The sequence below is a fragment of the Pygocentrus nattereri genome, chromosome 26, assembly GCF_015220715.1.
Source record: "Pygocentrus nattereri isolate fPygNat1 chromosome 26, fPygNat1.pri, whole genome shotgun sequence".
In the NCBI taxonomy this organism is placed as follows: domain Eukaryota; kingdom Metazoa; phylum Chordata; class Actinopteri; order Characiformes; family Serrasalmidae; genus Pygocentrus; species Pygocentrus nattereri.
Window position 1 is genome coordinate 15,297,629 of NC_051236.1, and position 24,083 is coordinate 15,321,711.

At 40.9% G+C, this 24,083-nt stretch overlaps 1 protein-coding gene across 1 annotated transcript in view; it reads right to left on the minus strand.

Moving 5' to 3' along the window:
- plxna1b (plexin A1b) overlaps positions 1-24,083 on the minus strand; it is a 203,770-nt gene that overhangs the window by 25,250 nt on the left and 154,437 nt on the right. The window contains exons 11-19 of the mRNA XM_037534937.1: positions 21,730-21,826; positions 20,395-20,585; positions 17,829-17,980; positions 15,135-15,255; positions 13,702-13,838; positions 11,715-11,882; positions 7,406-7,499; positions 6,666-6,905; positions 2,929-3,072 (exon numbers count right to left, since the gene is read on the minus strand). Coding sequence (XP_037390834.1) covers positions 2,929-3,072; positions 6,666-6,905; positions 7,406-7,499; positions 11,715-11,882; positions 13,702-13,838; positions 15,135-15,255; positions 17,829-17,980; positions 20,395-20,585; positions 21,730-21,826 — 1,344 coding nt within the window. The remainder of the gene's footprint in view (positions 1-2,928; positions 3,073-6,665; positions 6,906-7,405; positions 7,500-11,714; positions 11,883-13,701; positions 13,839-15,134; positions 15,256-17,828; positions 17,981-20,394; positions 20,586-21,729; positions 21,827-24,083) is intronic.

Consider the following 24,083-nt stretch of genomic DNA (forward strand, 5'->3'; position numbering starts at 1 on the left):
TCACACCTCCACACTGAGCACATCAATTAAACAGCCCTAACCGCAGAAAGCTCTTATATACAGTCAGACTACATTAGGCACAGCATCTCCACAATGCCAGAACAATTTAAGAAGTGGAAGAGGTGGATCATTGAAATGTAGTCTGTTAGTGAGGAGTCGTTTTATTTCTTCATTTTTACCCAATCTTATCCCCAACTTAGTCAAGTCCAATTCCACCGCTGGTTAGGTCTCCTGCTAACACATGAGGCTACCAGTCTAAAGCCAGCAGGTGCTTCCTCCAAGACACGCGATGCACAGCTCAGCGTACTTGGGGGAAAACACTAACTGCAAATTCTGTTACATCAGCATTGGCTAGCATCATGCTGAGTGGGAGAGGGATGGCCATCCTACAGAGAGCGAAGCTAATTATGCTTCCCTGGACCCCTGGCCACAGACGGCTGTGGCATCGCTTGACATGACAATAGGGCAAACGCTTAGAATCACTCGCACCACTCAGGAACCCCCAACCTGTTCTGTTCTGCTAACTTTCTCGGCTATAGACAATGACAGACTTCCTCTACTTTTGCTCCAAATATTCTTGTGACTCAAGGCAATTGTTAGGCACCTATAAGCCTACTGAAAAATGGCTCATCATAAGTGGTGCATAATGGCAACCAAAATCTACTGAGAGAGGTGAAACCAGTGAGGTAAATGATAAATAATATGGTAGGCCTCAGTATTAGTTGTGATTCCTTGTGGTGTTTGAAAACCAGGTGCTTCAGTGTTAAAAAGATGAAAGATTATTTGTTCAAATGTTGTGCTAAGTAAGAGGCCAAAAGTAGACAAAAATCGCACCTTCGCTTTTCACAGACAAAAAAGGCTGAACATTTTGACCAAATAACAGGCTAAATAGGCCTACAATGAAGCGTACCTAGGAGTTTAGGAATATTTGTAATGGTAATGAAAGTGAGAAATGCAGATCAACAGTGAAAATGTCAGTCATGTGAAACTTTTTCATGGTTTCTATGAGGAACACTAGAGTAGCAAGTACAGGTTTGATACCGCTTCAAATCACAACATTCCACTTAATATGCAGACTACAGTAAAACAACATAAGCAAAACGTCCCTGCAAGCATGCAAAAATACCACAGTTCTGACAACCAAGTACAACATTCTCTGGAATTTTACAGCACATTCTGTAGCCTATATACTGTAATTATTTCAGTAAGTTTATTTTACGTAAATGGTTTTTATGCATGAGTTTTTTTTCAATGTCCTGAATTTCAGTTTCAGCCAGGAATTTTCATTTCAGTGCGTCATGTACTTTATGTAAATGACCATACAGACTAATCTAAGGAAGGCCTTTTTCTTAATACACAGCCCACTCAGTTGCTGTGTAAATATAACACCAACCACAGCACAGAATACAGAATTGTTGTTGTGTTGAAGCGGTTCACTGAAACACTGAATAAATTGATTCAGGAGAAACAAATACTTCCCATGAACTAAGTCAAATGATTCAGATCTTTGAAAAGAATAGTAATGCCCACCACAGCCGTACATAAAAGGGGATCAGAACAATAGAGATGATGCACAGAGGACCAAATGCAAATTACAGTTTGAACACTACATAGTGTTTATAACAAAGCCAGCTGGTGTTCAGACATTCAGGTATATGCCAGAGGTTAAAAAGAGTCAAACAGCGCGAAGGGAATTCTTACACACAATTTAAGCTGTGAATGAAAGAAACAGAGGGAAAAAGCAGCAGATAAGGCAAGTGAGGCAAAAGGAATAAAAAAACAAAAAACAAACGGCATGCTAGATGTTCTGACTCCCTCGCCCAGTGTAATATAGGTCAGAATATATAGGTCGAGGACAAACATCTGGGCCTGCAGGTCTCAGAGGGTCTCTCTTTCTTTCTTGTTCTCCCTTTCTCCCCCCTTTCTCTTTCTTACCCCCCTTCTATCTATCGCTTTCTCCTCGGGGTTTTTCCTCACATAAGGAGAGCAGACGGCTTGGGAAAAATAGCAGCATGCTATTTTAATACCCCTGGCATATGAGGAAAATTAATGTATAAAGACCGTGTCTGGAAGAGAAAAAGCGTCTCCAGCTTAAGGATGGAATATACTATAAAAATAGATCTGCCTGTCTGCTAGTCCACTAATCATTATAGGCTGTAAATAAAATCAACCTCGCACAAATCCCTACGGACACAGAACGCTCCAGCCATTAAAAATCATCATGTCAGATTAGATGAAAAAAATTGAAAGAGGGGAGAAGATGAATAGAGGCAGTGGGAAATGGCAAAAATGAAAGGATGAGAGGACGTATTATAGAAAACAAACAAAAAAATAATAATAATCAAATGTCAGAAAATACATGGGGTAAAAAGAATAAAAGAATAAAATAACTACCATAATGGCATGCAAATGTGAATACTTAGAGTTGAGTGAAAAATACATAGCACATAACAGAGTGATCAAAGACAACATGCTTCTCTCACCGTAACTACAGTCTATAACTGCAGACTGGCTCACTGAATATTTCCAACAAAGTCCCACATAAATAGTCTTTAACACTAGAACTGGATGGCATCAAACTTTGACAAACGGCTGCACAACAACTAAAATCACAAATATGCATGTACTCTTACCACAGCTGAACTACAGCTTGTATTTTTAGCAAAGAACAAATTTAAATAAATCATTCTTGCAAGCTTATGTCCTAACAAAGGAGGATGACAAAAGTAGGACATTCTGATACAGAAATGTGGAAAAATAATACCCCAATATCAATTCCATAGCCTGATGTTCAGTATACTGCCTGCTATACAGGCTTACGAATCACAGACATTTACTAATACAGGATTGGATTACAAGGACAAGGCCCAAGGAAAGTCAAAAAGAGATTTAATGTGAAAGTGATAAAAGGTCAGTGTGTAAACTCACAGTGACTTTGTGCTGTCCGGTGAGGTTGGGCCATTCGCACAGAAGCTGAGTCTCTGACACAGTCAACACACACGGCTCCTCTCCTATCAGGACGGTGTAGTTCAGCCTGGTGTTGCCAGCAGCTGGTGGAATCAAGTTCCTCCCCTGAAAAAAACACAAACACAAATGTTTGAAAGCAGGGACTCCAAATATTCCAAAATGTACCAAATAACACTTACAGTAAGGGCACTTGGGGTCAATTCCCACAAAAACACCTCAAACCATGTCCATAAATATTTGAGTGTCAGTCAAGCAGGTACACAGTTTTCATAATCAACTGGAGAACTGTACTCTACAGCAATATGTTACATCATTTTCATAATTCTAATGACCACAATGTGTCTGTATCTGCTGAATCCCTTATCTTCAATGTCTTCTTCTAAGAAGGTAAACCAAAGCAAAATGCAATGTCACATAAGTAAAAAGAAAAGCTTACCGGCTGTCAATGTGTTGCGCTAATGAGGTGAAATGGCAAGGTACTGTATTTTAAAAATATGTGTTTTCATAATTGGCTTTGAAACGATTTACAGATTATGAAGTTGATATATCTGTAAACAGTGCTTATCTTCTGGTCATATTGGGTTGTGGTAATGAGAATTTGACCACAGCAAAAATCTATTTGAAATAAATTCATCACTCAGGTTTGTTTTTAAATATTTAACCAGGCATTGTTGTTCGTACATCTGGAGTTCTGCAGATTTAAAGAAAAATGAGAATAACCCTTTGGCAGATGCTTTTATCTTGGATGTAATCTTAGGAATCTTGCCCAAGAACTGGTCGTACGCGGTCTGGGTGGGGAGCTTTCCTTATTTTTACTAACTTCCGTGCTACAGAATATCAATATTATGGAGTGACCAAAAGAAAATGTTAAACAAATCAATATCATACTTTGGATGTGTGTGTGTGTGTGTGTGTGTATACATACACACACACACACACACACACACACACACACATTATATATATATATATATATATATATATATATATATATATATATATATATATATGTATTTTTTTAATTTTTCTTTTTCCAACTTTTGTTTAGAAATAAATTCCAAATACATAGACTTAACTTTAAAGAAAGTAATTTCAGGCATGCACAAGCCAAATTTGTGCCCAAACTTCAATTGTCAACTGCTCTGTTTTATCATAACTTATGAAAAATCATGTCTCAGCAGTCTCTTCAGTCTCTCATACTGAGTTCTAATGTTCTGGGATGCTCTGTAAAATTCAAGCGTCACCCGACCGTCAATTTCTACATGTTTGCTAAGTATAAAAAAAAGGGGCTAATCATATGGAGGCTGTGAAACAGAGTCGAAGAAACAGTGCATCCGTACAATGAGAGTGCATTCCCTCTCTCGCAGGGATACAGTCAGCTTGCCAATATCCAATATCCCCTCCTCCCCAGGGGGCTTATGGGAAGACAGGCCTGGGGGCGGAATCTACCAGAAAGGTTTGCATGGCAGTGCGTGCAGAGATATTTACCACCAGAGGGGATCCAATTAAACGTGTAAATAAAACCCAGGAATAGCGACACACACACATACATATATTCATTTACACACACACCTCGTATTTTACCCAGGAGGCCTTGCACAAAGTGGAGAAAAATTAATTGCACAGAAAATCTGATGCACATCTAATTTATCTGCAATTATTTAATGGAATTGGGTTGATTTGCTGCTCTTATTTTCTGTGTGGGGTGAGAGGGGGCTCTGCCGCTCAGCAGAAATGCAGTAATCAAAAAAATGTTTCATTACCGAGCTTGATTTAACTAAAGAAAGTTGGTTATGGAAGTCACGGTGCTTCTTGCTATGGTATTTACTTTCGAATTGGCTGTGGGGAAAAAGAAACATTTTTCCATTAAAAATACCACAACGGGTTTTTAAACCAGGGCTTTGAAGTTCAAGGGTGGGGGGGGGGGGGGATAAAGTCTACATCGGCAGACGAGATGAGAAGAAGCAGCACAAGCTCAAAAGGGGAGAGAAATGGATGTTGTGGAGAGTAAACAGTCTTTTTTGATGGTATCAGTGACTGTGGAAGACAGGTTGCAAAGCTAGACTTAGAATGCCATCAAACTCTTCAGCTCTTCCTATCTAACACTATCTGCGTAAACACTCTTCTAATGGAGTAGCCATCGTTGATAAGAACAGTGGTTTGGGTGCTTAATATGTGGGTGTGGAATCATATGGATGCCATTCTAGAAAGGACAATGCTGAAATGGCTTGAGGAATGTGTTTGGTATCTGAAATTCGCTTCTTTAATACTGCATTGGAGCTACACTACAAGGTTTCTCACAAGCAATGGAAGCTTATATCTCAGTAATAAATCCTTTATGTAAGTAATGATCATTTACGTAATCTCAAATTAAAGATGTGTTTACATAGCTTCCAACGTCCGAAATGCTGTTATCCAGGGCTTCAAAATGAAGTTTGGAAGTAACAGTAAAACAATTATCCTTAACAGTCCCAGATTAGAAATATTACTGTGAAGTTTTTGTTAGGAGTTAATAATGTCATTTTCTCATTCTGTGTTATACACTGGCTTGTAATCGATGTCTCACTGTTTTTGGATCAATATTACATTTTGTTTGACTTGATTCACAGTATAAATTCACAATTTATATTGGATGTATACGGATCTATAGCTTAGGCTATATATTCATTCCATACTCATAACCTTTCATTAGACTGCAGCTCTACACTACAGTGCTTTTCGTCTGCATCATGTATCGTGTGATAAACCATTTAACCAGCTAGCAGGTGTCTGCATATCTTAAACCGTCACACTACTGACAGGTATTTGGATTTTGATCCAGTAAAGTTCACCTCCAGTAAATTTTTTATCTATATGTTGGAGATAATTACTGATTCACAAACAAAAATCTAGTTTAGAATCGTTTCTGTTCTGGCTGGAATGCAAGAACAGAAACATTAAAATACTGTTTCTGCTCAGAGCAAATCCATCAACTGATGTTTCTGAGCTGTTATCTATAAAAGTTCACATTTTAGCTATTACATAGCTAAAACACTAGGGGCAGTCATTGTAAACACCGAATTGTGTCCATTTCACACTTGGACAATGTTTATTTACAGCTGCACTAAAGTCTTGGGAATTTGAGGAGCTCTCTGGTGAAAACTTTACAACATCAGTTCTGCTTCCCTTTCTGTCCTTCCCCAGGTGGACGAACATGATGTTTGTGAGCATGTTGAAAGTGTGTTCATAGAAAACATGGTCAAATCTTGTTGAAGCCTGTGTTTTCTGAGGACGTACATGAATCATCTACTATTGACATCATATCTTCTTTGGTATAATGTTGATTTTGCATTTAAGACCTAAACTCGGAGATGGAACTTTGAGCCTGTGCATGTGACATATTTAAAGATGTATGATGTGGCCATAAAACTGCAAAATCCAGCCCAGCACCTCTGCCTTTTAAATGATTATTTCAGGCCTTACAGGGTGACTCTCAGGAGCGCACACATGCCATATTTTAGCATGTTTGTTTTTTAACTGTTCCTGACTCAGTAATGCTATTTCTCCCAGTTTAACAAAAAATCTTAAATAGTGCTGCTTTAAAATTGAACTTGAAATGATTACATTCTATTATTTAATGTGATATTTTGTAGTATTTATTATTACTATTTGTACTCATTTGGACATTCAAGTGTACAAGCAGCACACACACATCCTACCTTTAGTATGAGTGGGGATCCAGGTTTGAGCTCCAGCATGGTTGGGGCGAGAGGCTCGAACACAGGGTCCGGATAATAGGTGAAGCTTTCATTCACCACCAGCAATGTCCGAACACTATCCATAACAAAGCCTATCTCATCTGGACTACTGCCCACTTCAGATAAGCTTCTTTCAGTGTCTGCAGCAGCCACGGAGGGGGCCAAGCACACCATCACTGTGTTATTGACCACCGTACAGTTCTGGTGGGGAGGAGAAGAGAGAAAAACATTAAGGCTGTTGTGTGACTGAGGGAACGTGTGGGTGTTGGCTGGGGATAAGGTGGTGGGAGGAGTGAGAGTGGAGTCAGTAGGAGGTGGAGAGGAGGAGTAGGTGGTGAAAGAGTGCCGTGGTCAGGTATATAGGTCAAGCAGGGGAAATGCTCCATGCAGTCCAATGGAGACTCAGCAGGGGGCCACTGCCACTTCCCTCTTAGGACTGATTTTGCTTCAGCGGCTGACATTTTAAAGGTTAAACTGCTAAAAGGAGAAACGTTGTTACACACATGCACGCAGACACATGCACAAACACCTTCACAAACACACATATGCGCAAACACGCCTAGGGCAGGGTTACTCAGAGGGCGAGTCAATACCCCCCTGTGTATCTGTTTCTATGGGGAGGTGTAATATTTTGAATGTGCAAAAGGGAATAAAACTGTAGGCAGTAGAGGGACACTGCTGTGTGTGTATAAAACACTTACGTTGATGGATTGGATTTCACCATACTTTGTCCTCATCTTTGGCTCTCTCACTGTGGCAAGGTTGGTACCAGTGACGGTCAGTGGGGTCCCACCACTTACAGAAAGAAAAGGTTATATAAAAAACTGTCAATTTTATATCCAGCCTCTCATCTTCTCTGTCATTTAAGAGACATCATAGCACACAAAATGATGTCAGAATTATCACATGAGCACATCAGTATCTATCAAAAGCTACTTCAGAAAATCAGTATCTAGCGTCTAGTCTAGTTCATAACAACAGTCTTGTGAATGCTAATTCAGCATACAGTATTGGTAACTAGTGAAGCTTAATTCAGAAAATCACTTGTGTGAAATCTCATTCAGTACATCTGCAGCTGATGAAGGCTAATTCAGTATCAGTCTTGTAAAATTCATTATATCTGACTAGTGAGGGATAATTCAGTTTATCTGTGGCCACTGAAGGCTAATTCAGTTCATCAGACTAGTGAGGGGATAATTCAGTTCATCAGACTAGTGAGGGGATAATTCAGTTAATCAGACTAGTGAGGGGATAATTCAGTTTCAGACTAGTGAGGGGATAATTCAGTTCATCAGACTAGTGAGGGGATAATTCAGTTCATCAGACTAGTGAGGGGATAATTCAGTTCATCAGACTAGTGAGGGGATAATTCAGTTAATCAGACTAGTGAGGGGATAATTCAGTTTCAGACTAGTGAGGGGATAATTCAGTTTCAGACTAGTGAGGGGATAATTCAGTTTCAGACTAGTGAGGGGATAATTCAGTTTCAGACTAGTGAGGGGATAATTCAGTTTCAAACTAGTGAGGGGATAATTCAGTTTCAGACTAGTGAGGGGATAATTCAGTTTCAAACTAGTGAGGGGATAATTCAGTTTCAGACTAGTGAGGGGATAATTCAGTTTCAAACTAGTGAGGGGATAATTCAGTTTCAAACTAGTGAGTGGATAATTCAGTTTATTTGTGGCCACTGAAGGCTAATTCAGTTTATCAGACTAGTGATGGATAAATCAGTTTTTCTGTGGCCACTGAAGGCTAATTCAGTATCAGTCTTGCGAAAGTTGATTCACTATATCTGACTAGCAAGGGCTAATTCATTTTATTTGTGGCTAGTAATAGCCAGTTCAGTACACCTGTGTACAATCAGTACAACAATGCACAATCAGTACATTGAAGACTAATTCAGAACCTAGTGAAGCCTATTTCAGCACATCAGCAGCCAGTGAAGGGTAATTCAGCACATCAGCGGCCAGTGAAGGGTAATTCAGCACATCAGCGGCCAGTGAAGGGTAATTCAGCACATCAGCGGCCAGTGAAAGGTAATTCAGTATCTAGTAAAGGGTATTTCAGCAAATCAGTGGCCAGTGAAAGGTAATTCAGTATCTAGTAAAGGGTATTTCAGCAAATCAGTGGCCAGTGAAGGCTAATTCAGTATCAGTCTTGCAAAAGTTGATTCACTATATCTGACTAGTGAGGGCTAATTAATTTTATCTCTGGATAGTAATAGCCAATTCAGTACACTTGTGTACAATCAGTACATCAATGCACAATCAGTACATTGAAGGCTAATTCAGCACATCAGTGGCCAGTGATGCGCAATTCAGCACATCAGTGGCCAGTGATGCGCAATTCAGCACATCAGTGGCCAGTGATGCGCAATTCAGCACATCAGTGGCCAGTGATGCGCAATTCAGCACATCAGTGGCCAGTGATGCGCAATTCAGCACATCAGTGGCCAGTGATGCGCAATTCAGCGTATCAGTCTACTGAAGGCTAATTCAGTATATCAGTCTACTGAAGGCTAATTCAGTACACCAATAGCTAGTGAAGCCAAATTCAGCAGATCAACAGATAGTTCTTGGTTGTGCAGTGGCACTGGCCCAGTTTTGATGGTAGGTCTTTCTATATTCTCATAACTGGCTACCTTCTTAACAAAACCAGGCATTAAGAACAGAACTAAGCAATTGGCCAGTCCACTCTTATTCTATTACAAAATATATATACTGTCATGATAATATGCTGCTTGCTGTATGTCTCAATAAGACATTAACCTATGTGGGTCACCATAGTGGGCAATATGAAATGTCTTAATGAGTTAATTAGCCTCTGGTTACCCATTAGCTGTGATTAAGCAGTGATTTAACAATTACTTAACCTTACACACACACACACCTTCAGTTAGGTAATTACATGGGTAAATATAGTCTCTTCTAAAGGATTAGTCTATCCCTCATACCCTCTGGTGAGCAAAATCTACAATATATTTCAGAGACTGACGTGGGCGAAACCCCAGTGTGGGCTATCACTGATAAGTAATGTAATTAGAGATGTGTTAACCTACAAAACAAGGTGTACACACCAAAGGACAATGGTTAGTCCCAAATAGAGGTCAGCCTTGCCTGTTGGGCTGATACTTTCCAGTGGAGCTGGTATGATATGTACAGACGTTTAGGTCAGCAAGAAAAGTGAGTTGTTTCCAGAGACAAGGCGAGTAAACTCATTGCTTCACTGTCAATCAAGAAAAGCTCCAAAGGGATCAAAGCAACAAATATGAGGGCCAAAAGAGGTCGTTCCCCTCGGGCTTATACATTTTCTCTCTTTTTCTTGCTCCTCACTTCACACCTTCACATCACTTCACTACCAACTAGCCCCCTCTCTCCCTGGATTTTGAAAGCTTGTTCTCATTTTCAGGTTGCTAGTGTGGCACTGTTTTGGAGCGTGGCCCCACTGACAGCCATTTTCGTCTGTCGACTCTGATGTTGGTGTGATCCCTGCAGACACAGCTGTCCAGCCTCACTCTCTTTCTCAAACACACACGTATCACAGAGTGAACACACAGGAGAGAGAGTGTGTCTCGAGGGTGTGGGTGTTCTACAGGACTGTGAAGCAGCAATATAAGGGTCTGAACTGAAGTGAAGGTTTTGCATCACCCACACACTCAGCGAGTTACACAAACGTCCCTGGCAGCTTAAGCTCCTACGCTTCACAGACACATCTGCAGTCCTTTGGCAATGCCACCGATTTAAACATACAGGTTCTGTGTCAGTGGTCTGTACAATATTTGCACAACAGGCTCAATTTCAAACTTACCTTGACTTACCAAATGGTTTTTTTGGTTACTTTTATTCAAAACCACAATGCAACCATGACTGCATTTTAAACAGTCTGCCATAAATATTTACCAGGCATTTTACACAACAATTGGTTTATACAACCATTTTGCTTTTATGAGCTTATGTGGTTCTACTGATTACCTACTGTCTACCATAAGTGATCATAATCATGAAATTTTACCAGACAATCACCATATAAATAACCTCAATATACTTAACGTACATTCAAATGAACTAAATGCATCAGACCTGCTGATCAGTCATCTTAACAGAGTCAGGACAGTGTGAGTAACTATAACCCTACAGAATAATCAAATAACAAAATACTGACATGAACATTAGACATGGCAGATCAGTTCTGATGTGGGCCAATATCAATACTTGATCAGATATCAAACGAAAGAAAAAGAATCAGACCTGAAAAAAGCCTGAAAAAGCACACGTCCTTGCCATGTGATGTGATTGGTGTTATGTGTTGTGTTATTTCTTCCTGTGGGCTAGTAGAGCATTTTTGAGTAGTTTCATCAAGATAGTCTATGTTTAAGTGGTGTGCTTTAATTAAAAATATCAATTCCACCCACTAGCTAGGTCTCCCCCAATCACACAATGCTACCAAACAGGGAGGAAGCCTAGCATATGCTTTCCGCAAGATGGGTGAAGCAACACCACCACATCTTTTAAACCGCTGCTTTAACATCATCATTGGACAGCTCAGCATGCTTGAAGGAGAATGTTAACTTCCAGTTCTGTCATGTCCACTAACAGACAACCATGTTTGCATGCTGAGTGATGGGGAGAGAGGGATGGCAATCCTGCCTACCCAGAGATGGCAAGACCAATTACGCTCCCTTAGACTCCTGGCTATGGACGGCTGTGACAAGCTAAGTAGTTTACACAGAAAAATGATTGGCTTGGTACTGGTACTGAACAACACTCAAGCTTTCAATATCATTACTGGAAAAGAAAAAGTGGCCATGTGCCATTTCTAATGAAAATACAATGGTCCATAGCTGATACATGAGCATCTCCGTAATGATAGGTGATGCAAGGCTAAACAGGTCCTAAAACTGTGGTGACATCTTAAATAGATGACACTGGTGGTCAGAGGCACCAAAACGCTCACATTCACCAGTGTGTTAGACCACTTCCTTTTATTGGTGTACCCCTCCCTCCACTTTACCTGGCAATGCTCCAGTCAGGCTCAATCTTGGCGATGGTGGGGTCGGTGGTGTAGTTGAACTTCACCTCAGGATTCCGCAGCTCTGCTGCATTAATGTCCACCATCACAGGGGTGCCCCCGGGGTTCAGGCCCGCTGGAGTCACACACACTATCTCCCTCGCGCTGCGCCTGGACGACAGCAACATGTTTCAATACATACAAAAGGATGATTCGAACCATGACTTGGTTAAGACTAGTTAAGAAGAACAGTGATGAATTGGGCTGTGTATGTATGTGGGCTTGATCCGTCTGAAAGCAGCACTTCAGCTTCCTCAGGACAACATTTGAAACGTCTGTAAGAAACGACAGAAACGACAAATACAACAAAAGCCAGACACTTTGCTCTTCTTCCTAATTTAGTTGAAAAGAACAGGAATGTGTGTCTCAGCATGCATGAGCGTGTGAGCATGCACATAGAATTCTTATACTCTCGCTGTGTTGCCCAGGCAACCATTTTCACAACACGCAGCCGAGAAACCCGCAGAGTTCTGTACATATTTTGACAAGGTTGTTGTCACAAGCACAGAGAGAGCGCAAAAAAGAGGGAGGAGAGGGAGAGAGCGAGACCGAGAGAAAGAGAGATCAAAAAGGAGGAGAGATAGGAGAAAGTAAGAGAGGGAAATAGAGAAAGCAAGACAATGTGAGAAAGGAGACAGAGAGAGAGAAAATAAAAAATGAGAGTAATAAATGGGGAGAGGAAAGCAAGAAAGAAGAGTGACAGTGAGAGAGCTCAAAAAAGAAAAAGAATAAAGAAAGAGAAAGTGAGAAAGGAGAGCAAAAAAGAAGGGAGAGGGAGGAAAGCCAGAGAGAAAGCAAGAAAGGAGAGAGAGAAAGAGTGAGCACAGAAAAAGAAGGTGAGAGGTGTAAAGAAGCAGGAGAGTGAAAACGACAGATAGGATGGGAAATAACATGATGTTGCAGAGTGTAGATAAGCGAATGAATGACTGCTTAAACAAAAACCCCTTTACTTTCTCTCTCTCTCTCTCAAACACACACACACACACACACACACACACAGGTCTTATTCACAAATACCGAGCACATTCGCCTCAGTTGGGCATAAAGTGGAGATGTAGGCGAAGGGCTCCTGTTCTTTTGGAAGCCCAGATATGAAGACAAAACGGCTCTCCACACGCACACATACAGACACAGGCGCTTGGCAGGCCCAAATCAATCCGCCCTCCACACGCTTTCAAAACCTCCCGCACGCCCGCCACTCCTTACATGTGTCAGACAGAGTGTGGGGATGAAGATAGTGTGAGTGTGAGCGTGGGTGTAGTTCCACCATGAGAAATAGGTTTAAGCCCAGGCTAAATCACCTAGCACAGATTCAACACCAGATGCTGGAAATTTTGGAGCTTGGATCTTTTGTTTATTTATTTATTTTTTGTCACTGTTGGGAATCCAGGGGGAAAAGAAAAGAGGAGCAGAGGATAAGCGGCATTAGTTCATTTCCTCCCTCTTTTCACCATCAGAGGGAAAATCCCAGGGTCCCACTTCTTGTGAGAAGTGTTAACTAAGCTCCTTTTTCCTCATTGAGATGACAGAGTGGGCAGATGTTCAGAGAGGTTAACACCACCTCATACACACACGGCTCTTTGGATAATTGCTCTTTTTCTGAGCATTCTTTCAATTCCTTTCATGACACCACTAGACTGCATTATGGAATGGAGGAACATCCAGTCATATGCAAAAGATTGAACAACTCCTGGTCATATTACACATTTTGATCAATTTCCAGGTGAGCATACAGAGAACATACTTACACATGTGTCATTTCCTGAAACTTTACTGCTGTTCTTTTGTTTACTGCAATTATTTATTTATATTATTTTTTTTGTTTGTTTACCACACTGGAACAAAATAAAAACAAAATAGTAAATGTGCCATAACTTTTGATGCTGCATGAGCTAAAGAAAAGAGAGAAGCGAATGAAGTGCAACGTTACCTCTCGAAATGGCAGGTGTTGAGTCCGATTTTGACTGACACCGCACTGCCCGCGTTCAGGTGGCTACCATGGATGGTGATCCTTGTCCCGCCAGAGACTGGCCCACGCATCGGCACCACACGTGTGAAGTATGGAGACTATGCACGCGCACGCACACGCACACACGCACACACAGTAAACTGTTACTTATGAAGAACATTTATGACAGAAGTCAGTATTAAGGGCTTTTCACACAGCAAGTGTTGCATTGTTCTCTCTCTGCCTCCCATATGAAAGGTCAGAACTGCATTGCTCTGCTTTTCATACAACAGGTGGAAAATCACTCATGTCTCTTGTATGGTAACCATGGTGACTTCAGTGCTAGCACACGACCAGCACAAACTGTACTACTATTCTATATATACATAAAAACTGAAATTGCACAACATTGAAAATATTAATAACCATAAATATTGAAAGTAGAGAGCCAACAACTTAAGCATAAGGTGCCAGGAAAAAGTCCAATGTCATTAGCTGACAACAGTTCCTTAAGTTGTGACCACAAAAGTTGAGCTAGTCGAGCGAGTTGTACAGACTGTCGTGGCATTTGTCCTGTGAAAAGCCCTTTAACTCCTTGCCTCATAGCAATCACTGTAAGACTACCTCAAGTGTAAAGTATTGCATTGAAGAAAATCAAAGATGCTACCCAGAAGTATTAAACATCTATAAATACTATGATTATCATATGATACGTCTGGAAAATTTTCAAATTTAATCTGAAAGATCAGCACCAGAGCCGATGGAGGCAAATTTGAATAGATTGCTACCATTTAATTATATCACATTCAGTCCAATTTTCACTCCTTTGCGCTCTGCTTATGTCAGAGGTGATGGATGTGATTGTACGTTATCCACATCTTGTGGCAGTGAGGCATTACTTTCAGGTATTTTTAGCTGTCTAAAGCAGTCTAAATGAGTTACCCATCTCCAATTCTAGAGTCTCTCATGCACTGCGTAGTTTTACATTTTCCCCTGCTCCACACACCAGATTCAGCTCAGCAAGGCTTGCTAATTAGCTAATAGTATAAGCAGGTACGTTGAAACAGGGGGGAATATAATATGCAGTGCAACTATGCAGCACAGGGTGGAAACACTGTAGAACTATGTGGAAGAGCTTCAGTTTAGAGTATCGCAACCTAAAAATGAAGCAATTTTGCTGTAGCATTTTGAAGTTGCTAGCCTGACATACTTCACTTGAACTGAATTAGACCTTAAAGTGTGCACTGTGTGGCTTTATTACCTATGAATATGCACAAATTGGACTCGGTAGATACTCAATATTGAATGATCAATCAGGATCAGGGATAAACAACTTAATGAGATATCTCCATAACTATAGCTTTAAGCAGAAGGCCTTGTGTGCTAGCAGAGTATGATAAGTATGGTGTACTCACCACAAAGGTGAAAGCTTTAGGAGAGATGGCTCTATACTCCGGCTGACAATCTCTCACACAAACTTCCACCTGAGCCTCCTGCACACGATAGCCTGTAGCATCTGCCAAGCGACACACAATCCTAGAAAGAGGAGAGAGACAGAGAGAGGGAACGAAAACATTTGCATTTTAATTCCAATTCTAATCTCAGTCTGACATTCACTTTGCTCAAGAAAATGCTCCTCCGCCCTGTTGCTGAAGATATAGAGAGGGAGAGAGAGAGAGAGAGGGAGAGAGAGATGGATGAGAATGGATGGATAAGACAGTGCTGTAAGAGCTGTGGAAGTCGCCTTAAGCCACCAACTGCTCTAATGAAAACCCATTTCAGCAGAGACTGAGGAGCAAGACAGGACACTAAGGAAAGCACAGCTAAGCTTGTACAGCACCTCAGGGCTCTCTCTCTCACACACAGAGCTGGACCTTCTGTTTCATGGTGTGTAGTCTCACTGGTGGGTTAATTAGCTAGGTGGGGTGTGCATGTGTGTATCAGTATCTCTGTGATTAATGAAATACGCCCAACCTTCCCATCATGCCCTAGGGCACATCCTCCTCTCATAGTGGGTTATTATCTCCCCTGCCTCTGTCCTCTCTAAGGGTGGCCACAGCAACTGCTCCCACAGCGACCTGCATCTCTGCATTCCACTAACACTGCTGCCATGGCAATAGTGTCCCCACACCGATTAAAGAGGAGCAAGATGATGACATAATATGGTGAGAGAGGACGGAGTCATATTTCTGATTTTGACTCAAGAAGAGTAACTCATTACGTTAATTTAAAGGGTCTATATAATCAAAAACTGAATTTTCCTCTTCTATAAAAATACATAAATACAAAAAAACTAGCATATGGGCCCTTTAGTAAAACAAAGTGTCTACATCAGAATGTCTAGCTATCATGACCGATAACTAGATGGCAAAGTTACTAATGGTTCTTCCACTGTGTAGCCTGTTAAACTGCCCTAGTTTTATAGCTGTATACCCATCTTGCCTCTCATAATATAGTTATCCAGACACTTCACTTTAAGTCTCCCTTGAAAACCAAGTAATGTCAATTACTTTCTTTCAGTTCCTCCATCCTCAGAAGCCCCACAGAGTCTTTGGTTGCTCTCTTTTTATTCTCTGTGAGATTCTTCAGCTAGAGAGAACACTGGCTACTACTCAAACCTGCTGCGCTAAACAGCATAGGCAGAAGGAGGATGGTTAACATGATGAGATACTTCATGAAGAAATTGTGTATGTGCCTAAATTGATAACTGATATGAATTTATACACGGTTAAACAGAGGACAACCATCTAAGCACAAAATGTGTTAAGGGGAGCTCTTGTGTGTGTGTGGAGTATAAATAATAATCTTAGTCCATCACAGGTTTAAATTAACTTGCACTGATCCCTGACATTAACAGTCTCGCCTCTCTCTCTCTCTCTCTGTCTGTCTCTCCTCACACACACACAGGCAGGAGGAGGAGGACAGGGGTTTCACCTCTCCTGATCCCAGAGCACCAAATCACTTTCAATTAAAACTGCTCATCTTAGAGGTGAGCCATAATCAGTTACACTGACATGGAAACCAGGAGAGCAAGGTCAGACAACCATCACCTTGCTCACTGCAATCCTGGCCTCTCAATATAGTCAGAACATCTTTAACATAGCACATGTTATTATACCTTATACCTTCATTACAATGGGCTAATGTTGAACATTACAACAGCCTGAATAACAAACTATTCTCAATGTCTTAGTGTACCACAGCGAGTGCATAGTAACTTATGATACTGCATAAATGGAGAGAGAGAGAGAGAGAGAGAGAGAGAGAGAGAGAGAGAAAGAGAGAGACAGAGAAATAGGGAAGAGCAGAGATGGTCAGACAGATACCACTTTTCTACCAACAGGTACGGGTGTAGTAAAATAAAGCTTTGCTGATGGTTAGTTTTAACACAGTTTTAACAAACATTGGCGTTAATGCATAACTGCTAACCCTGAAGGTAGGCGCACAGACTGCCGATCACCATAGCAACATAGATAAGAATCTGGCCTAGCTCTTGGCTTAAGAAGAAAAAAAAAAAGAAAAACTTAAGACAAACATCATTATTTGGAGATGGAGGGAATTATTTGCATTTATAAGCACTCAGCTTTTCTTTCACCAACTTCTTGTTCGAATTCTGTACTCCTACCTTAAATGGTACAGCAGTTGCATTCTTGTGCCTCAGGCACAACTTAAGGGGGAATGGGAAAAATGAAGTTGGCAAATGAGAGGCTGACTTAAAATCTAACGTTGAGAGACTTTTTTTTAGCAGAAAAGTTTCCTGCCGGAGATGTGAGAAAAGCACCTATAGCTGAGCTAAAGCTTAAAGCACAGTAAGTCTGCTTTTCTATTCTATACTAGTACATTAGCACACACAGATATGTTCACAGCTAAGATGGTAAAATGGACATAAAATGTGGCTCCCAAGGTGGTTTGATTTGTGTTGGACAAAATGGCTCTTCCTACAATTTGGGTTGTATCCCCTGCATGACCCCTTGGTTTCAGCAAGTTAATGTGACTGGGTCTAGATTTTGTTAGATAAGAATAGTCTTTCTTGAAGAAGAAATGCAAAGAACTATTTAAGATGATGAACTGGCCCTGGCTTAGTGGAAAAGAGCTATGAAGATGCTTACTGCTCTGCGCTGATGTACTCCTCCTCTATGGGCTGGCAGGCCACCTTGCCAATGCGGACACCGTTCTGGATATCTCTGAACTGCAGGCCCAGGTTCTCTCCAGTGATGGTCAGCCTGGTGCCCCCCTGCCGTGGCCCTGTCTCTGGAGACAGCTGTTCCAAAAACAAAGCAGTATGACAAATCAGCCTCTTCACTGAGTGAGCTCCTCTAGAACAGAGTTGACTGCTCTCTCACAACAACTTCACACAGACTCTTACAACAAAGCTGAGCAAACATTCTTTTCTTAACTCTCTCCCCATCACCTGCAGCAAACACCTGGGAGGATGGTAGACTGAAAGAAAAGAAGATACGACTGTGCGTGTGAGACAGAGAGAAAGAGAGAGAGAGACGTGAGGTAAGAGGTTAAGAGAAGTCAGAACGTGTGAGCTGAATTAAGAAGTAGAGGAGAGACTGTGTTAGAACAACAGAGAGGAGTTCATCTGTTCTTAATCACACCTCAATTAGGAAAGAAAATCAATTAAGGAACAGACAAAGAGAGAAAGAGCAAAGAGAAGAGAAAGACAGGGTTAAAAGAAAAAGAAGAAGAGATATAAAGTGAAAAGAAAGTGAAGAGAAAGAGAATACTAAAGAGAGAAGGAGGAGAGAAGAGAAAAACAAGAAGAGAGGAAAGAGGAAGAAAGGATGAGATGAGAGAAAAAAGTGATAGAAAGCTTTCTTAAAGAAGAAACAAGAAGAAGCGTGAGAAGAAAAAGAATGGACGGGAAGAGGAATAGAACAGAAGAGACAAGGGGAAAGAAAGAAGAGAAAGTAGAGAAGTAAGAACAGCGTAGATGGCACAAGCAGAGAAGGAGAAGAGGGAAAAAAAGAGAAAATAGAAGAGATGAGGAAAGAGAGGAACAGAATGGATCAGAGAAAAGAAGAAAGGAGGACTGCTGGAAAGAGAGGACTAGAAGAGAAAGAATACATGTGACGAGAAAGATGAAAAAAAAAACAACAAATAGATGAAGAAAAAGAAAAGAGAAGAAAAGAAAGAGAAAGAGAGAAAGAGAAGAAGAGAAGAACAGAAAAGAAAGGATAGCGTTTCAAAAGGGAAGTTCAGACAAGAACAATCATCCTCCACAGAGAGGAGAATAACAGTGGAGAGTGGAGGAGAAAGAAGAAAGGAGGAGTGCTGGAAAGAGGGGAGGAGAAGAAGAGAAGAGAAGACGTTGGCTTCTAAAGAAAAGTTCCTCAGAGGCTCTCAGTAAAGCTACTGTTCTACAGTACATCCTCCCTTCTGCTCCTAATGAAATTAACACTTAATCCATCCACTAACAGCACAGCACACTGCACCACACAGAACAAAAGATGAGTTTAATTGGCAGGAACGCAGGGATTTTTCAGTGAATAAATATTCCACCAGTTAATATTCAATTAGCGGGAGAATGGATGAGAAAGCAAATCTTTACGCACAAAGAGAAAGTATGTAGGACTGAGAGGAAGAGAATAAGGCTTTACAAAAACATCTCACAGCACATGTCAGATTCTGAAAATGAATGGTACTGCCTGTGCACTTAAAATCAAACATGTGTGCACACAGGCATACACACACCAGCACACACATACTAAGTGATGTATGACAGGTGCTGGTGTCTCAGTGTGAAGAATCAGTGGCAGATTAGAAAGTAAGAATGACCTGAGATTCCAGCTAAGCAGCCATCGCCCGGCAACTGTTACCATCAGCTACAGATGGCTTGGGGCCAGTACCCCCATCATCTCGCTGTATGACATACACGTCTCCCTGACATACACACACTCATAAACAAACTCTGAAGCCCTCATATCTACAGTACTGTGCACAAGTCAGAGACCACTCTTCACTTTTTTTTCATTTCTAGTCAAAGCTGCAGTATAAGTACAAGTTATTTATTTTTCAGCAGATACTTTGAGAATGAAACATAAGATTACATAAGAAAAGCTGAAAATGAAAAACATGTGGAAAAACATGGGGTTCCAAAACTGGAGTTTAAACAATTATTAAAAGGAATAGACAAAGGGAACACAAAGAGGTGTAGCTGTTACAAAAAGCTGTTTCTGAGAAAAGCAGACAGACAAAAAAGAAAAAAATATAGTAACTGAGAGAGGCTGACTCCACACCTTTACATCAGAACGCCTTTGGAATTACTTGAGCAGTGAGAAATGAAAAAAATGCAACTAACTTCTAAGACTGAACACTGGAGATGTGGAAAAATCCCTGCAGATTACTTTTGAACACTTAAAGCAACCCTCCTAAAAACAGAATGAAAGCTGTAACTAAAATAATAACATGACTTAGTTGTTGAGGCTTCTGTGAATATAATAAATAAATGGTGATCTCAAGACTTTCGCACAGTATTGTATATTTACAATCCTAGTGTGTATCTCTCTCATTACTCTCCTAAACCAATAATCCTATTTTTTTCAGTTTTTATTTTTCCTCCTCTCGTAATCTGAGTGTGTCTTTAAATCCTTGCTTTGATGCTAAAGATAAAAATAGAAAATAAATCACAGGTGTATATTTTAGTGTGTGTGTTTCTCCAGCGCTCACCTTGGTGATCCGGGGGTGTGTGCAGCGGCTGTTGCCAGCTGTGGCGTGCATCCAGGTGTGCTCGGGTAGAGCGCACTCTTGTCTGAGTGAGCACTTCTTGTCCTGCACACACCAGCCACACTCGAAGCGTGGGTCAGCCTTCAGACACATTCCACAGCTCTCTCTCAGAGCGTAGCACTTATATAGGTGAGCTGGACACAGCAGACACAAAACCACAGCACTCAGACTCACTGGCCAACATGACCTACAGCATTCAGCAGTGCTAACAGAGGCAGCCTGTTTAGTTCATGTATTTGTTTTTTTAATAAGTCAAGATGGCCAATTGACCTTTAACATTATCCGAGTTGCCAAGATATGTTTTATATTATTTAGGTTGCCAAGTTACTGTTTATACTGCATGCGCCGCCAAGCTACCTTTTATATGGTATGGGTTGCCAAGTTACCGTTATAATGTATGGGCTACCATGTTACCTTATGTGTTGCCAAGCTAACCTTTATATTATATGCATTGCCAAGTTAACTTTAACACTGTAGGGGTTGGCAAGCTAAGTTCTATATTATATTTGTTGCCAAGTTAACCTTTTTAATGTTTAGGTTGCAAAGTTACCTTTTAAATATTGTATGGTTGTCAACTTACCCTTTATATTGTATACACTGTCAAGTTGCTTTTCAATCTGTATGGGTTGCCAGGTTACCTTTCATAACAAATAATTGCCTAGCTACCTTTAATACTGTATGAATTTCCAAGTCACTATAAACATTGTATAGGTTGCCAAGTTAGCTTTTATATTGCATGTATTTTCATTGTTTCCTTTTCTATTGGCAAGTCTTCCATGTTAACTTTTACTTTGTACAGGTTTCAAATTTATCTTTTTATTCTTTAGTTTGCAAAGTTACATTTCAGAGTGGTTGCCAAGTCACCTTTTATATTGTATGCAATGTCGAGGTACTTTTCAAATTGTATGGGATGCCAGGTTAGCTTTTATTACAAATAAGTTACCTAGCTATATTTAATATTGTATGGGTTTCCATGTTACCATTTAAATTGTACAGGTTGCCAAGTTACCTTTCATGCTGTATGCATATTCATTGTTACCTTTGGTATTTCATAATCTACTATGTTACCTTTTAAACTGTATGGATTGTCAGTGGTCATCAACCCTCCTCCTGGAGTCCTTCCTGCACATTTTACGTCCAACCCAAAACTAACACACCTTCCTCAGCTATTCAGTTGTATTACCAATTTACTTTCTAGGTTATTCTTGTTGTTAAGTTACCAATTATACTGTTTGGGCTGTCAAGTTACCATTTAAACAGTTAGAGATGCCAAGTTACCTTTTATATTGTATGGGTTGTCAATGACAAAGTTTCCATTCCAAACCACAGACAGATTCACTGGCAGATCACTGATGTCATTTCCCTCGTAATGATACTGTAAAACAAAACACATTAGCTCATATTATATCGTTACGACGCAAGACCTCTTGCAGAGGCCTTCTGCTGTGTGAATCTCAAAAATTCACTCAAAACAAGCTCTGCTGGCCTTCATGGGTGTGTTGGAATGTTCACATTCAGACTTCAGAGCGGTAAGCGCTCTGGTTCTGGGGGCGTGTCCTCAGTTTGCACTACTCTGCCTGTTATTTTAGTGCATTATTAATAAGATATCATTTATTTAACAGCTCAGCTAGACCAGGCAGCTTTGACATGCACTGCACGAGCTAACGACTGCACAGTTCTAGAAAAGATATATATCTTCCTTTTTTCTGCTCTTATTAGAACCTGCTCAGTTCAGCTAGCAGTGAGGATAGGTGGAAGCACACATGCACAAACACACACACACACGTGCACACTCACAGAGGAGGTGTGACACAGTATGTAGGGATGGGGTGTTGGGGGTTGTTCACCCCATCCCCCAGCAGACACACTACAACCTTTCCTTGTTCACACACTCCTCCTCCTTATCCCTCACTCACATCTCTCTCCTCTCCTTCACCCACTCGCTCTCATTAAAATTTAAACATGGCTCGTCTCACACCCAGTTAGAGGTGTGTTCCCAGCATTCATCCTTTATTCATTGATTGTTCTTTTCCAATAACACCATGACCCAACAGGAGGATTCTAATATGTGTGTGTGTGTGTGTGTGTGTGTGTGTGTGTGTGTGTGTGCGCGCGCAATGACCAAGGCTCTTGGTTACTAACAGGGAAGCATGATGACATCAATATCATAATGGTATTGACAGATATTTCCTTTTAAAACAATTACCAGTATAGTACAGACGTTTAGATGTGCCAGATATTTCCAAAGGGTATTTGACATTTATTGTACTCTGGAAGAACGTTTAAGTGACACTGGGCTACTGCGCTAAAATGTCTGTAAATTATTCATTTTCCAGCATTTGAAATGAGTGTTGTATTTCTCTGTGATGCTAATCCATGTTATTTATCCCCAGTTTCTACATCTTTGTGTCATGGCATCAGCAGATATGTACATGACAAACATCGGATATTGGCATTGACCTACAACTGCCATATTAGTGCAATGTTTCTTCCAAAATCACGGGTATTAATAGGGAACTTGCCGCCCCCCCCCCCCCCCCCCTCCCCCCTTTCTGCAGTAGTAGGGTTTACACTAGATATTGGAGCAAAACTGTGACAATTTGAAGGCATTCATCCACAAGAGCATTACTGGGGTCTGATGTTGGATGTTTAGCTCTGGATCACAAATGCCACAAGTGATGTAGGCGCAAGTGAAGAGCAGCAGGTGCATCTGAAATGGGTAAAGGTGCTGAATTCACTGATAAGTGTCTAGATACTTGTGGACATTGTTTCATCAGTAACGCATCCAATTAAATAAGGCTAATTAGACAGCTACGCAACTTGGGATCTCCTACTGAAGCTCTTAGTAATGTAACAAAGTCAGTCAGTGTTCCTTCATTACAGATGGTGACAAGCTAACATGTCATCAGGCCTCTGAAAGGACTCAAAACCTAAAGCAGTGTTACCGAGTAACTGAGCAGAAGAGCACGATCATTTATTCACAGCCAGCCCTAATTATTCAGGTACTGACTGCTACAGACTGCCGTAAACTTTGTTCATATTTGAAATGATTTATTTAAGTGCTCATAACTATCGATCTAACAAGCAGAGCATAATAAACAAGGACTATATCCTCTACTCCCTTTTCTTCTCTCTCTCTCAACTTATCAGCCTTTGCTGCCTGCAAATGCGCAAGACGGTGTGAAGTTAGTGGGAAAAGTACACACACACACACACACACACACACACACACAGCTAGAAAAAGCCAGTGACAGCATGAAAAGCCAAATAAATAAGGAGGATAAGGATTAATGAAGCTTGGAGAGAAGAGGAGGGCACTCTAGAGTCATCCCTCTCTCCCTCTCTCTCAGAGAGCGATAGATCATGAAGAAACAGAGTAGGGAGGAAGCATGAACAAGAACGAGAGAGAGAGAGAGAGAGAGAGAGAGAGAGAGAGAGAGAGAAGGTGAGAAGCAGAGGGAGCGAGCGAGGGACAGGGATTAAAACAGAGAGGGAGAGAGAGCGGAAGACAGGTAAAGGAAGAAAGGGAGAGAGAGGGAGAGGAAATGGAGAGAAAGAAAGAGGGGGGGTAGGTGGAATGCTCTCTGCAAGGGTCACTCTCCGATAATTAGTCATTTTGAAAGAAGACCTGC